Source organism: Vigna angularis, chromosome 1 (genome assembly GCF_016808095.1).
Source record: "Vigna angularis cultivar LongXiaoDou No.4 chromosome 1, ASM1680809v1, whole genome shotgun sequence".
Classification (NCBI taxonomy): domain Eukaryota; kingdom Viridiplantae; phylum Streptophyta; class Magnoliopsida; order Fabales; family Fabaceae; genus Vigna; species Vigna angularis.
Window position 1 is genome coordinate 16,721,159 of NC_068970.1, and position 15,162 is coordinate 16,736,320.

The 15,162-nt window shown below is 31.3% G+C and overlaps 1 protein-coding gene across 1 annotated transcript; it reads right to left on the bottom strand.

Annotated features, from left to right (window-relative positions):
• Nucleotides 1-4,901: 4,901 nt before the first annotated feature.
• LOC108330284 (ribose-phosphate pyrophosphokinase 1) lies at nucleotides 4,902-9,111 on the bottom strand. Its single transcript, XM_017564794.2, has 8 exons — nucleotides 8,804-9,111; nucleotides 8,538-8,711; nucleotides 7,789-8,037; nucleotides 7,119-7,262; nucleotides 6,874-7,041; nucleotides 6,292-6,361; nucleotides 5,543-5,624; nucleotides 4,902-5,140 (listed from the first exon to the last, which is right to left on the bottom strand). The coding sequence occupies exons 1-8, from the start codon at nucleotides 8,951-8,953 to the stop codon at nucleotides 4,960-4,962; spliced, it is 1,218 nt and encodes a 405-aa protein (XP_017420283.1). The 5' UTR covers nucleotides 8,954-9,111; the 3' UTR covers nucleotides 4,902-4,959.
• Nucleotides 9,112-15,162: the final 6,051 nt, after the last annotated feature.

Here is a 15,162-nt window from a genome sequence, read left to right on the forward strand (position 1 = left end):
GCTGGAAACGAAGAACGGAAGAGTATTTGCGTGAGTCTATAAATAGGCTCTCATTTTCCATCAACACCAACTCTTCCCTTGTGCTCTAGATCTCAGAAATCATTGAGACTTGTGTGTTCTTGTTCGGCTTGTGAAACTCGTGTCTGTAGAGCTAGTGAAGTGTTGCTACGGTGACAAAAGAAATAGCCAGCTCATCCTTGGTGTGTCTAAGGAGGTGTTCGGAAGAGGAAGTTCATCCTTCATGAAGTATTCGGAGGAGGTGTTCATCCTTTGTGAAGACTTAAAGGAGGTGCAGGTTCATCTCTTATGGTATCAAGAGAGGTGGTTTCTAAACTTTTACAAATTGTTTCTTTGTGATTGTAATTTGTAATTGTTCTGTGAGTAGTGAAGTGTTTATCTTGTTTTGAGATAAGCGACTAGATGTAGGATTGGTAAAATCCGAACCAGAATAAAATTATTTGTGCAAATTTATCTCAACCTTAATCTCTTTATTTGTTATTATTATTTGCTTGGTAAGTAAAACTAAGTAGAAATTAAAAGGCACACGATAGTACTAAAAACCCTCTTGGTTTGTTATTCCACGCTAACCATTTCGCTGCAGCCAATCTGACAATTGGCATGAGAGCTCGATTTGATAGTTATTCAAATGGCAGGATCATATCAAACTTTTGCAGAGGGTGCTTCTATCAATAGACCACCTCTATTCACAGGTGAAAATTATGCATTCTGGAAGGTTAGAATGCAAATATTTATTGAGTCTATTGATTGTGATATTTGGGAAGTTATTGCATTTGGTCCTTCTATTCCTACTAACAATATGCAGGAACCAAATCCCCGTGTTCAGTGGACTGTTGAGGAAAAGAAAAGGTTTCAAAACAATGTAAAAGCTCGGAACATTATTTCCTCTGCTTTAACCATTGACGAGTTTTACAGGATCTCTATTTTTAAGACTGCTTAAGAAATGTGGGAAGTGCTGAGAGTGACCCGTGAAGGTACAGATGACGTAAAGAGAGCTAGAAAGAATACCTTGATCCAGGAATACGAAATGTTCAGGATGAAGCAAGGAGAAACAATTTCAGACGTTCAGAAACGCTTCACCAACATTGTTAATCATCTCATTGGACTAGGTAAGTCTTTCGAAAATGATGAACTTAATATAAAAATTTTGAAATCTTTAGACAGGTCGTGGCAACTGAAAGCGGCTGCAATTTCTGAGTCATAAAATCTTAACACAATGACTATGGCGGCATTATTTGAAAAGTTGAGAGAGCATAAGCTTGACCTTGGAAGACTAGATGAAGAAGAAGTAATGGCAAAAGCAAAGGAAAATAGTCTAGCCTTAAAATCTGAGGTAGAAAGGAGCAAGAACAAAATGGAAGATGAAGACTTAGAAGATGAAGAAAATTTAAGACTCATGATAAAGAAGCTCAACAGGTTCATGAAATCAAAAGACAAAGGAAGATTAAAATTCGAAAAGAAAGAAAATCAAGGATCTTCCTCACACTATAAATGTTATGGTTGCAGAGAAATGTGACACTTAAAAGCGGACTGCCCAAATCAAAAGAAGAATGAAGAAATAAAGGAAAAGAAAAACTTAAAGAAAAAGAAAGCCTACATCGCATGGGACGATGACAACGAAACAATTTATGATTTGAGCGAATCTGATGAAGAAGCAAACATTTGTTTAGTGGTGAACAACGACGCTGGAAGCCAAGTAAGTACATCTAGCGATTCTGATAATTATAGTCAAATTAGTGAAGATGAATTGCATGAAACTTATGATGCTTTAATAGTAGAATCTGAAAAATTAGATAAAGCTCATAAGAAATTGAAAAAGGATTTCAAAAATTTAAAATTAAATTTTGAAAATATTTTTGAAGAAAATAAAAATTTGAAATCAGAATTTGAAAATATTTTTGAAGAAAACAAAATTTTAAAACAAAATTTTGAAAATATTTTTGAAGAAAATAAAGATTTGAAAAATAAAGTTTTATTTTTTGAAAAGGGTAAATTTACTACTAGTGATGAATATGCTTCTTGCAAAATTTTTAAGAAACTACTAGAACAAACAACCTTAGGAGAATGTAGTAAATATAATGAAAATAAGGTTGTTAAAAATAAGTATGTTCCTAAAATTAAAAATAAACATAATAATAGAACCCGTAGAACGTGGGTAGAAAAAGGAACAACTTATAGGAACATAAACGTTGTATCATGCTTTTATTGTATGAAAAAGGGTCATACTTCAAATAAATGTAAAATTAAGCATTATGTTTCAAGTGGTAGATATGTTTGGGTTGTAATATGGTGTTCCAAGTGGTAGAATGTTAGCAAAATGATGAAGATGAAGTTTTGATGATGTCCAATGAAGATCCTTTGAAGACTTGTTTTTGTTATAAAAAGCTTTTGTAATAATTATAGTTTAAGGTTTAGAACTTAAATTTGTAGTAAGTTTTGATTATTGTACTTTGTATTTGCTGTTCAGAGTCAAAAACACACGGTTTTAATTGATTAAATCAAGTATTAATCGATTAAAACGTTGCAGGTGCTGAAAACTTAACTTGCATGGAAATAATCGATTAATACATATTTTAATCGATTAGTTAATCGATTAATCCTTAAAATAATCGATTAAAGATGACCGTTGGAGTTTTCTGACTTTTGAAAACTAGTCGTTGTACTCATTTTAATCGATTAACACTTGTATTAATCGATTAAAAGCGTTAAATGGCTGGAAACAAAGAACGAAAGAGTATTTGCGTGAGTCTATAAATAAGCTCTCATTTTCCATCAACAACAACTCTTTCCTTGTGCTCTAGATTTCAGAAATCATTGAGACTTGTGTGTTCTTGTTCGGCTTGTGAAACTCGTGTCTGTGGAGCTGGTGAAGTACTGCTACGGTGACAGAGGAAATAGCCGGTTCATCCTTGGTGTGTCTAAGGAAGTGTTCGGAAGAGGAAGTTCATCCTTCGTGAAGTATTCGGAGGAGGTGTTCATCCTTTGTGAAGACTCAAAGGAGGTGCAGGTTCATCTCTTGTGGTATCAAGAGAGATGGTTTCTAAACTTTTACAATTTGTTTCTTTGTGATTGTAATTTGTAATTGTTTTGTGAGTAGTGAAGTGTTTATCTGGTGAGATAAGCGACTGGATGTAGGATTGGTAAAATCCGAACCAGGATAAAATTATTTGTGCAAATTTCTCTCAACCTTACTCTCTTTATTTGTTATTATTATTTGCTTGGTAAGTAAAAATGAGTAGAAATTAAAAGGCACACGTACTAAAAACCCTTTGGTTTGTTATTTTACGCTAATCATTCTACTGCAGCCGATCTGACAAATCTCTCTTTAAAGATATTAACAATTAGTTGTAGAATCTTTATTAAAAATTATTTGTAGAATGTGTGTTTATTAATAAATGTTTTATTTTACTGGTGAAAATTATTCATTATGGAAAGTCAGAATGGAGATCTTTATAAAATGGAAAATATTTTAACAAAACAAAATTTTTTCACGTGAATAAAAATTAAGAATAAAAGAAATAAAAATATAACCTTTTTACATTACTTAATAAATTAAGAATTTATATTATTGGACTTTGGAAATTGAGAATCACATATTCTTATATAAAAGTATAAACAATAAATAAAAATATTAAAAGAAATATAAATAATAAAATATAATATCTACAAACTATTTAATTCATTTAAATTAATAATAAATTATTTCAACAAAACAAATGAAAAAATATGTTATCAGGTGGTCATATAATTATGAAATTAAAAACTAAAAAAGTTGTATATTAAGATTGTGATATAGTATATATATTTTTTTAATTTTAATTACATTCGTGTAAAAAAAAATTCAAATGCCACGATGAGGATGTCATTTCATTTAAAAGATTAAATCCATATAATTTTTTAAGTTGAAAAACTAAATTACACTAAAATTTCAATTCAAATTTTTAATAAAAAATAAGACAGAAAACATTTAATTATATATAAAATAAAAATTTCAAAGTTATAAATTTATGAAATAACATGTATAACCCTTGATTGGACAAGATGACAACGTCTCATTAATAAAAAAAATAAACTACATAAACTAAGTATGAATGTTTTTAATATTTAATAGATTAAAAGAATTTAAAGATTCACTGAATATACCCAAATTGATCGGAATTTAAAACTCAGTTCATTGGAAATATTTGCAGCTGTAGGAAAAGAATTTAACCATGTTTTAAACTTTTTAGATGTATAGGGTTCAGGGTGTATGTTCACTGGTGAGGTGCGGTACATCGGTCTCTATGGAAAGCCTTGTGGACTTTGGTAAGTGAGGTGCTGGATTAATAAATTTTTTATATTTGTGCTTTTAAAAATAAGATTATACTTAAATTAGAAAAAAGATTGAACGATATACAAAAATGAAAAATATAATTACACTTTTGATTGGAATCTGGGTGTGGGGCGCAACTATTTTGCAATTGCAAATCATCAAGACATCATCGAGAAATTCCTTGTGGATAATAAAAGTTTGAACTTTCTGATTATTCATTTTTGTTCTACTTAAATCAGTTGCTCAATCATGTCACTTTTGTATGATTTTACAAAAGTCACATTTCTCGTAAAAAATAAATTAAAAGCTTTCCAACTGTTAATAAATTTTACCTGATTCATAGCCAAATTAGAAAAGTTATTGGCAAAAAGGTTACGATATGAAAATAAAACAGAATATGTAAATCTAAATTCTCAAGTTTTTGATGAAAAAGGGCAATATTCATGAGCTAACTTGTGTTGATAATCCAAAATATAGATAGACAACCCGCCAAAATATCAGTTGAATGTAGAAAATAATGGGCGACAACTATAATTAAAATTAGAAGAAATTGAAAAACGATCGAAGGATATAAAATAAAGAGCATTTATTGATTGACTAATTTAACTGCAGACGGCAATTACGATTGTTTACTGAAAAATACTACTAACAGAACTGTCATCATGAATACGCCAAATAGTTTCACCCAACAGGTTTGCTACAGTAAGAATAGTTAACTGAGGGAAATAGTTCTTCTCTGTAACGGGAATGGTGTTCGTAATAATCACCTCTTGAAATAAGCCACTGGACAGCCTCTCAATTGCGGGAGGGCTACGATCCAAATAAAACAAAACCACCATGATATGAATACTAGCTCATAAAATACTGAACATGAATACCATAAGCAACACATAATGATGAAGATACAGCAGTAAAACATGCATACAGATTAATATATCCATAAGCTTATTAATGAAGACAGGTAAACGAATACCAATAATCTGATTAGCAATATTTATTACTCAATAATTAGCAACTAGAGATCAATTGAACAAATAGAATAAAGAACGAAGACATTTATAATTGAAGAGCAAAGTACTAAAAAAGGCATAATAATATGGCTTCAGATTTGGCAGTAAACTCGAGACTCGACTTCCATGGCTTTAATTATTAATTAAGGAGACAAAAAGACAAAGCAAAGAATAAAAATGTAGGGCAAACCGAAGGCAATACCTGAAAACAGCGTGAGTGCAGCACGCATACACTTCCCTAGCTCCCTCTTCATGTAACAGTGCCGCACCCTTAGCAATGGTCCCTTCCGTCCAAAACAATTAGAATCAGATACATACCAACAGATATAAATAATGAAAATAGCAAAAAGAAACTAATGCAACCATCATTTTTTCCTACTCGACAAGGAAGAAACACCAAAATACTCCTGAGAGAAATGCAAGCTGAAAACTTTTTAAACAGCAATCAGTCATCCTCCCAGGCAGGATGGACTAAATACGACTGAACTCTTCCCCATCAATTACAGTAGTAAAATCATGTATTAAAGTTTTTGTTTAACCAATTTCTGGCCTCTATAACTAGATTCAGCATTTCCTCAAAGTCAAGCAAAATGAAAATACTTTAGAAATACCAAAATATGCTAAAGAACATTGGAATCTGTTCATAAAATGTTCACTAAGATAGATAATATGACTTCAATCTTAAAATGCAGCCAGTCCATGAAAACACACTAAGCAAAATAGAAAACATGATGTCAGAGCCATAAAGTAGCATTACAGAGAATACACACATATCAATAAAGGATCTAGTACTTAAATGTGTATAAAAATTTAATTAAAAAATCCAGCTAAATATTTTGTTTAAATAGACTCTTTTAACCCAGCAAGTAACCACCATATGCAATAAAGAAGCACAGAAAAAAAGCATTATTTCTTTGCAAATTTGAAAATACGGCGTGGAAATTGACATACCAGCAGTGTCGATCATATCATCCACCATTACTGCAACCTTTCCTTTAACATCACCAATAAGGTTCATCACCTTCAGGGCAAACATAACACAGATGAATATACCTTCGGAGATCCATGTTGTTAACTTTACCTTGGCGCTGAGGATAATTAGTATACTATAGAAATAGCTAAACTCTGGGCACATCCAAAACTAACAATAAAAAACAAGAACTCTGGCAAATACCAATAAGATAGGCTACCGTTGCAAAATAACATGTCACCCAAATATCCAACATTTCAACCAACCACAGAAGATAGACTTCCAGGTACAATATCAGATGAAATTTAAATCAAAAATATGATAATGCGAATGTAACCATTTAATACACATCAAAAAGGCATTGCCAATGGCCACATGTGTTGATTAACCAAAGTTATGCACAGGACAAATTTAATTCAGGAAAGAAAGTAATTATCGAAAATGAAATACCAAAGAAAACCCAATAATGTTTGTTTAAGAGTATGCTCCCTTACATAAATGGAAATTACAAAAAAAAATCCAGAACATTAAGGATAATGCACATATTTTGTCACAGTAATTACCTCAGCAACATTGTGCCCATGGCGCCTTTTATCTACAATAGCCAAAGGGGCATCAGATAATTTCTTTGCAAAAGCACGTGCTCTTGCAACACCACCAACATCAGGAGAAACAACCACCAAGTCACTTGAACTTATGGTCTTGCTGGCGAGATAATCAAGAATCACAGGCTAGTGGACATCATAAACAATAGTATAAGAAAACAAGTTGCAAAGAATGAAACGACAACCATTCAAAGGTTACTTACTTGACAATGAACGTGATCCACAGGAATATCAAAGTAACCCATGGACTGCCCTGAATGAAGGTCACAAGCAAGAACCCGGTCTGCCCCAGCTTTGGTAATAAGGTTTGCAACAAGTTTAGCAGCAATTGATTCACGCCCTTGAGTCTGTAAAAGAAATTAAAAAAAAAAATCCTAGCTTTGAGTATAACATTGAGCATAAACAGGGAACCACAAGAATATAACTTTGAAAAAAAAAATAACAAAGACAGCAACAAAATTTCATGGTACTGAAAACCCACTTAAGGTCCCAAAGGTATCATGGAAAGTCCATTCGAACACAGCACAACAAATAAGATGCCAAGTTTCCAAGAAGGGGCATCTTGGTTGATTTCTAGGTTGTCTTTGGATAGCTAACGGTTTGGTTAGCTCAAGGTTGAAGGGATAAGTGAACCAAAGGGGTTTTGAGGCTTCTTGGAAGGTTCAAGGTGTAGTATGAAATAGAATGGGGGAATCAGCCAAAAACATAAAAATAGTCACAAAATTTACAGAAAGGGAACAAAAGTGTACCAATGCAATAAACCAATGAGTCAGATAACCATGTCTACCACACTAAATCTCATATGTAGACCCTTCGTATAAATTTAAAATTACTGGTTGTAGAGGAAAATTAACTACACGCAAAAAGACTTGCCTTTCTATCAGCTCTAGCATATCCAAAGTATGGAATCACAGCAGTGATATTCTTGGCCGATGCCCTCCGACAAGCATCAATCATTATTTTAAGCTCCATGAGATTCTCATTTGCTGGAGGGCAGGTTGGCTGTATAAGGTATACATTGCAACCTCGAACACTCTCTTGTAACTGTACATATATTTCCCCATCAGCAAAACGCTTTATGGAAATCTGTCCCAGTTCCAGGCCCATGTAACGAGCGATTTCCTGATCAAACAAACACGTTTAGAGGACAACAAAAGTCAGTTCAATAGAAACGCCAACTTTATTTTCTCACAAGCAACCAATACAACAGATAGCTAATAGACTCTGAATTCAATAAATAAGCTTTTTCAGCACTCGTCATGTTTGTAACCACGAATTGATGCATACCACGGCGCTAGATGACACCATGGTACAATCTGATATCATTTTTCAAGTATATTGATCCTATGTATCATAAATAAAACTATGAATGTTCATGCAATCCAAAGCAGAAGTCAAAAAAATCAATCGGAAACCAAATATTGTCAGAAAAGTCTATAAAAGCTATTGCGTCAGTCAACAGTCTTTGAATGATGAAAAAAATCTTAAACTTGCATGCATGTCATCGAGTCAAATCAAACTAGTCACATAGTACCTGATTGTTCAGCGCGTTAATTTTCATCACGAATTGACATATCTTCCAGAACGACTAAGACCATTCACTCAAAGAAATAGAAAATAACCTGAGAGAGTACAGGATTGGCGGTGCCAGAAAACAATTTCAACCGGTTACTGTTTCTGCTGACGGTTTTCTCTGCCCTCGCCGATTCTAAGAATTTCGGCAGCGTCCGCTCGTTGAGAACCGGAATGATCGGTTTCCCGTAGGGTAAATTGGACGAATCCGACATGTCACATTTCTGTCATTGAAACAAGAAGAATAGCATAATCATGAGCAAATAATAATTAAAAAATGATATAACGAAAATAAAGAAGATGATTTTGTGATTACCACGCTGCAAGGCGCGACTCGAGCGCGGCAATTGTCGACGAAACTTAAGGTTGGAAGAGCGTGAGCATGGGAACTGCCGGTGAAGAGAGAAGAGGAAGAAGAAGAGAAGGTCATGGTGGAAGAAGAAGATGGAAGGAGGGAGGTTGCCATGAAGCGGAGTAACCAACGGGTTAGGGTTTGTAGAGTATCTTCTTCTCTGTAAGAGAGAGAAGAGAGGGTTTGGATTGGAGCAGAGCGGAGCGAATTTCGAGCTCGTTACCAGTGGTGGCGGGTCTTCGTATTTTCCACGAGATTCGGCTTTTTATGTGTTCGCGGCTGGATGTCACCGCGCGACGTCGTTTTACCAGAATAAAATAATATTAATCAATCCGGAAATAAATACAACTAAATAAGAAATCATTTAATTCAAATTCTGCTGTACTCAGTCTGTGGATGTAATCAAGATTTAGGTTCAGGTACCCTGTATGTCTTTAAGATAAAAAAACATTTATTTAAAAAAGTACTTTAAAGGAATTTCAATAATATAAAGGCTAGCCTTTTCACCCTTTTGAAACATTTTAAATTTACTGCAAAAGATTATTATAGGTGACAAAATATTTTTCTAATGTAATTGTTTATTTATTATTGTAATTCGCATGCATTTTAAAGACATTTTTAATTGAATAATACTAAAACAATATTTATAGTGACAAATAAGAATATAACATCATATCATACCATCTCTTTTGACTACGATAAGTTTTAATTTATAAAAAAAAAATTCTTGACTTGGAAAAAATTCATTGAAAAAAATGAGAAAAATATGAAAAGGAATTTGTCTTTTGGAAGTCGTGGTTTGGTGGAGTTTGTATAATGCCAAAGGAAGGCGTTGTATTTGGATTAGGACATATGAAGGTTGTGTTAGTCAAAATCTTAGCTAAAAAAGTGTGTTCTTGATGACGAAATTGAGACTCTATTCGCCACTACTTTTGCATCGGTGCATGCCAATCTTTTTTTATATCAACATGAATATTTTTTTTTACCAAGCTTTGGGTGGAACAAAATTATATCCGAAATCTGATTCTCACAAATTTATAATTTTACAGTAATTTTAAGTATTATTAGAAACATTGACACAAGTTTTTAGAAATCAAAGCATAACTTATTATCACTTTAATTTTTTAATAAAACAGTATGGTATTTTTTTTAGCAAACATTATTTTTTGGTAAAATTGTGTCTCATCTTGCATGTAAAAATGTCTTTACCAAAATTTAGCTCAAGATGGTTAATGGATTTTTTTTCAGCAATTAGTATCTTTAAATAAATAAATCAAGTATGAAAAATATAATTGAGAATTTTGAAAAACAAAAAATTTCAGATCTTCCTAATACCCATAATTTAAATTTGAATATATTAACACTGTTCATTCATTGTGTGTGAAACACATCGTTAGTATCGTTCCGATAGTGCAATTTTGTTCCATTCCCCACTGTCCAAAACAATGCGTATGATGGAAAATATTAATAAAAAACAATTTAGTTAACAATTTTAAAGAATTAAAATATTTGTGTCCTTTATCAAAGTTAATATCTCCTCTCTCTCTCTCAGTTATGTATGCGTGTACCTGCCAGTGTAGCTTTAAATATAATTGTATAAAATTAAATTACAATACAATCTTATGCGGGTTGAAAGAAAAATATTATTAACAGAAACAGTATTATTATTTAATACCATGTTTTTAAGTGTAACATTTTTATTCTATTAATTAAATATAATGTATGTAATGTGCATTTGTTTCAAAACTTTGCATGTTTTATTTTTAAAAATTACAAAAACTATTATCATATTTTATTTTTAATAGATAAAAATTATAATATTACTAAAACATTTAAATTTTTAATTCTTAATTTTTTTATATTTTAAATTCATGTTTAAGCTTCATTAATTATTATATAAATCTATTAAAAAATAAAATTAATATGCAATTAATTAATTATATAATAATTTTATTTATTTTTCTTTATATTTTAAATACATGTTTAAGTTTTATTAATTATTACATAAATCTATTAAAAAAATAAAATTAATATGCAACTAATTAATTATATAATAATTTTATTTATTTTCTTTAAAAATAGTGTGACAATTATTAAGTCTTCTATTATGTTAAATTTTAATCATTAAAAAAACTTATTACAACTATAATATTTTTATTATAAAAAATACATTAAACTTATTTTTTAACCTTTATTTTAATTTTTTTTAGAAAATAATACCAAGTCTTTCAAGTTTATCTTAAATGTTTAACATTTTTTATACAGCCCAATTTTATGCTAATTTATTTTTTAATTTATTTATTTATTTTATATGTGAGTGTTCGTAATATATATATATATATATATATATATATATATATATATATATATATATATATATATATATATATATGAATATGAATGCATATACGTGCATACGTTATGTATGTGTTTATGCATGTCGACGAGAGTAATATTTTTTTAATTTTATTTCTCATAGTATTTTATTATGGTAAAGATTTTAAATTTTAATTAAATATATCAAATTATGTTAGACATATATTACATAATTTTATTTATTTCGTAATATAAATCAAGTTAATCAGTCATGAGACTATTTACAAGGGTTTTATTGGATTAACGATGAAGTTTACTTTTACAAAAGTGTTACATTATGTTTGTTTGAATGGTATTTTTTAGTCAAACAAGTCAAACGTTTACGTGTTTGAATTTTGCGATTTATGGATATTTAATAGGACGAATTTGCGATATTGAAGGATGGTTTTCTAGTGTGAGTGAAGAAAAAAAAATGAGAAAGTCACCTTATTCAATGTTAAATTATATGAATGTCTTTTCACTTTTTTACTCACTCTATGATTGTTGAGAGAGGATCAAGCTCTTCCACCAAGTAAAGTGTGTGTTTTTTATGATGAAATTGTTAATGTTCTTTGTTGAATGAATAGGCTCTTAGATTAGGTTAGACACCATAAAAATTCCATCTAAAATAGGTTTTATATTGATTGTAATGGTTGATCCAAACTTAGGATTAAAATTGCACAAGTATGGGTCTGTTTCACTGTTTTAATCGATTAAGAACATTCCTTAATTAATTAATTAAAGTTGTATACAAATTTTAATCGATTAAGATAATAACATAATTAATTAAAATAGGTCTAAAGCACATCAGGAATTTGTTCTCTAATTTAATCGATTATGAAAATAACATAATCGATTAAATATATCAGTTTTATGCCTAGGCTATATATGTGTATCCTAATTCCTTTTCAGATACGAAAAACATTCTGAATTTTGATTAAATTGAAACAAAAACACAGTTTTGAGTTGTCTTGGAGCAATATTGGAGGCATCAACCATTGTTTGAAGGAATTCAAGGTCTTTGAAGTCTAAGGGTGTAAGAAAGATCAGCTAAGAGAACTGCATTACTTTTCTTTCTAAAATTTGCACTTGTGGTGCACAAAGTTCTGTTATCCTTGTGTATTATTTGTATTAGTCTTAGCTAAGTAGAAAAGACTTTTAAAGAGTGTGTGTATATCCTCTTTAGTTTGGTGTTTTTGTTGTATTTGAGAGTGGTGAGAATATACTGAGTGTGTCTTGTATTATTGACTATCAAAGTTAGTGAAATCCCTTCAACTAAGGTTGTTGGAGGAGGATGTAGACTCGTTTAGAGTTGAACTAGTATAAATCTTGTGTTTTTTTGCTTTATCCTTATAAATTTCTTTGATGATTAAAGTTCTTTTGAAAACAACATCAAACGCCTAAAAGATTTAAAAGAACATTAAAATTTGTTGTCAAACCAATTCACTTCCCCCTACTAGGTTGAGATATAGTGTCTTTCAAGTTAACAATAGTCCTTGTCATTCTAGGTGGTGGTGCTTGTTGTTAGTGATGATGTTGTTGGACCTCCTTTCATTCTAATTGTGGTTCTATTTTAGTTTGGTGTTATTGGTCCTTGAGATGGTAGGCTGGGCAAAAATTCAATTTTCTCAATCTGATCCATTTTTTCTACAATCCAGTCTGTTTTATTAAAAATCTATTCCATTTAAAAACCATTTTATTCTATTTGGATTTCAAAATGATTTATATTTTATAATTTTCTTGGATTGGATATTCATTATTTGAATCCATATTTTGAAATGTGGGAAATATAAATATTCAATCCAAATTTTCAATCTAAATCTTTTGTTGGGTACTTTCAAAGTCGAGATGTGCTATCCTAAAACAAAAATCGAGACGAGTCATTATGGGCCAAAGGTCGAGATAACTTGGTTTGGACACAAAAGCAAATTAAATTGACATAGGTTAAAGGTCAAGTCGAATTGGCTCAAACGCAAGTTTGAACTTAGATTTGGACTGAAGGTCGAAACGAGGTAACCTAAATTGAAGGTTGAAACAGGTCGGTTTAACCCAATGGTCAACTTTTGCAAGTCTGGGTTGAAGGTCGAGATGGGTTGGTCTGGATTGATAATTGAACCTAACCAACTCGGGGCGAAGGTCGAGATGGGTTAGTTCAAGTTGATAATTAGGTCCAACCGTGTTGACATAAGACAAAGGTCGAGTCGTGTCGACACATGCCAAAAGTCGACCAAGTCGGCCCTAGTCAAAATTTAGCTGAATTTCAGAAAGATGGCACCAAATTTCAGCCTAGTCGGGACGATTGAAATTTGGCTTAATTATGCCAAGAGAGAAATGACCAAAATTTGGACGAATTCGACCAACTTGGCCCCAAGTGAAATTTAGTTGAGCTCGACCAAGTCGACCCTTGCCAATATTTGGTCATATTTGGTCGAGTCATATTCGATTGAAATTTGGACAAGTTAGCCTCGACTAAAAATCAATTAAATTTGGTCAGTATAACCCCTACCAATATTTGGTTGAATTTGGCCAAGTCAGTCTTTACCGAAATTGGCCCATATTTGAATGAATCAACCCCAATCAAAATTTTGTCGAGTCGATCCCGATCAATATTTGGTTTAATTCGGCTAAGTCGGTCCTACCCGAAAATTTGTTCTATTTTCTTTAATCGGTCTCGAACGAAATTTGGCTAAGTTGTGCTCGACCAAAATTCAGTCAAATTCGTCTAAGTTAGCCTAACTGAAATTTGTTCGAATTTGGCCAGGTCTACCTTAAATGAATGTCAACCAAGTTGGCTTGACCAATATTTGGTCAAATTCGACCTAGTCAGCTATGACCAAATTTTTTTTGAGACATTGATCCTAGATCGAAAGTCGAGACAACTTGACTTAGATCGAAGGTGAGATGGTATGGTCTATACTAAGGGTCAAAGGTGAGAAGGTCTGGCTTGGATTAAGGGTCGAAGGCGAGACAATCAGACATGGAATAACAAACGAAAAGAGCTAAGAACGATGAAACTCATAAGATATGACCAGAGTGACACAGGACGAGATCAATAGCATTAGTTACATGTGCGACAAACATTTCTTAGCTGCATGTGCATATAGAGTTCTCCAACTACCTACATATAATCTAAAGCTCACATGTTGCAACAAGCTTTGGGGTTCTTTGTTATCCATAAGGTCAAAAGTTTATTAGTGATATGTGTGGCTAATATTCTTTAGGATCCGTTGAAATTAGAGTCCAACATTATATGCTTGACGAAAGTTTTTATCTCTTGTTTAAATGGAGTCTTAATTTCCTTTAAGTCTTAAGAGTATGATAGATTAATTTATGTATGTTAGGAGGAGAAATCTTATGAAATGAATTGATAATGTTGTTCATGATTCAAAAAAGAGATAATTTTTATTCAATAAGAATTAAGTGTTAGTTCAAGAAAGTCATTTGAGTTGTTAAGTGAAATATTTTTTAAGCTACTTTGATAAGTGTTTAATTCAATACATTCCCTCAATAAACATAGATACATAGATACGTATAAGCAAATGTTTCACCTAAGTTGTTTGAGTGAGAGTCATGTGTAGAAATTATGTATTTACTTTGACTTATGCTTTGATTATGTATTTACTTTAACTTAATTGAATTATGATATTCATGTTTATATGTAATATATAAATTAAAGTTGTGAATTTCGAACAATTATTTAATATATAAAAAAGATTCCTGAGATCACTAAAAACTTAAGTTAGATAAACTAAGATAAGAAACCAAAAGATTTATTGTACATTTAAACGTTATGAATCACAAATGTTGAATGCTTTAAATTATGAATCACAAATGTTAAATGCTTTAAATTTCCTATATTAGTTCTTTATAAGATTTAATACACATTTTCTTGAAGACAAACAAGTGTTTCTTTAAAAAATATCCTTAGCATTAGAATCCATGTATAATATGAGTAAATATATTAGTAT

Excerpts from the sequence above, each read along its gene's own strand:
- LOC108330284 (XM_017564794.2), bottom strand. The coding sequence starts at position 8,953 with ATGGCAACCTCCCTCCTTCCATCTTCTTCTTCCACCATGACCTTCTCT. Across the intron at positions 7,042-7,118 it reads TGGATCACGTTCATTGTCAA|CCTGTGATTCTTGATTATCT; the intron begins GTAAGTAACCTT and ends GATGTCCACTAG. Across the intron at positions 6,362-6,873 it reads ATGGGCACAATGTTGCTGAG|GTGATGAACCTTATTGGTGA; the intron begins GTAATTACTGTG and ends TTTGCCCTGAAG.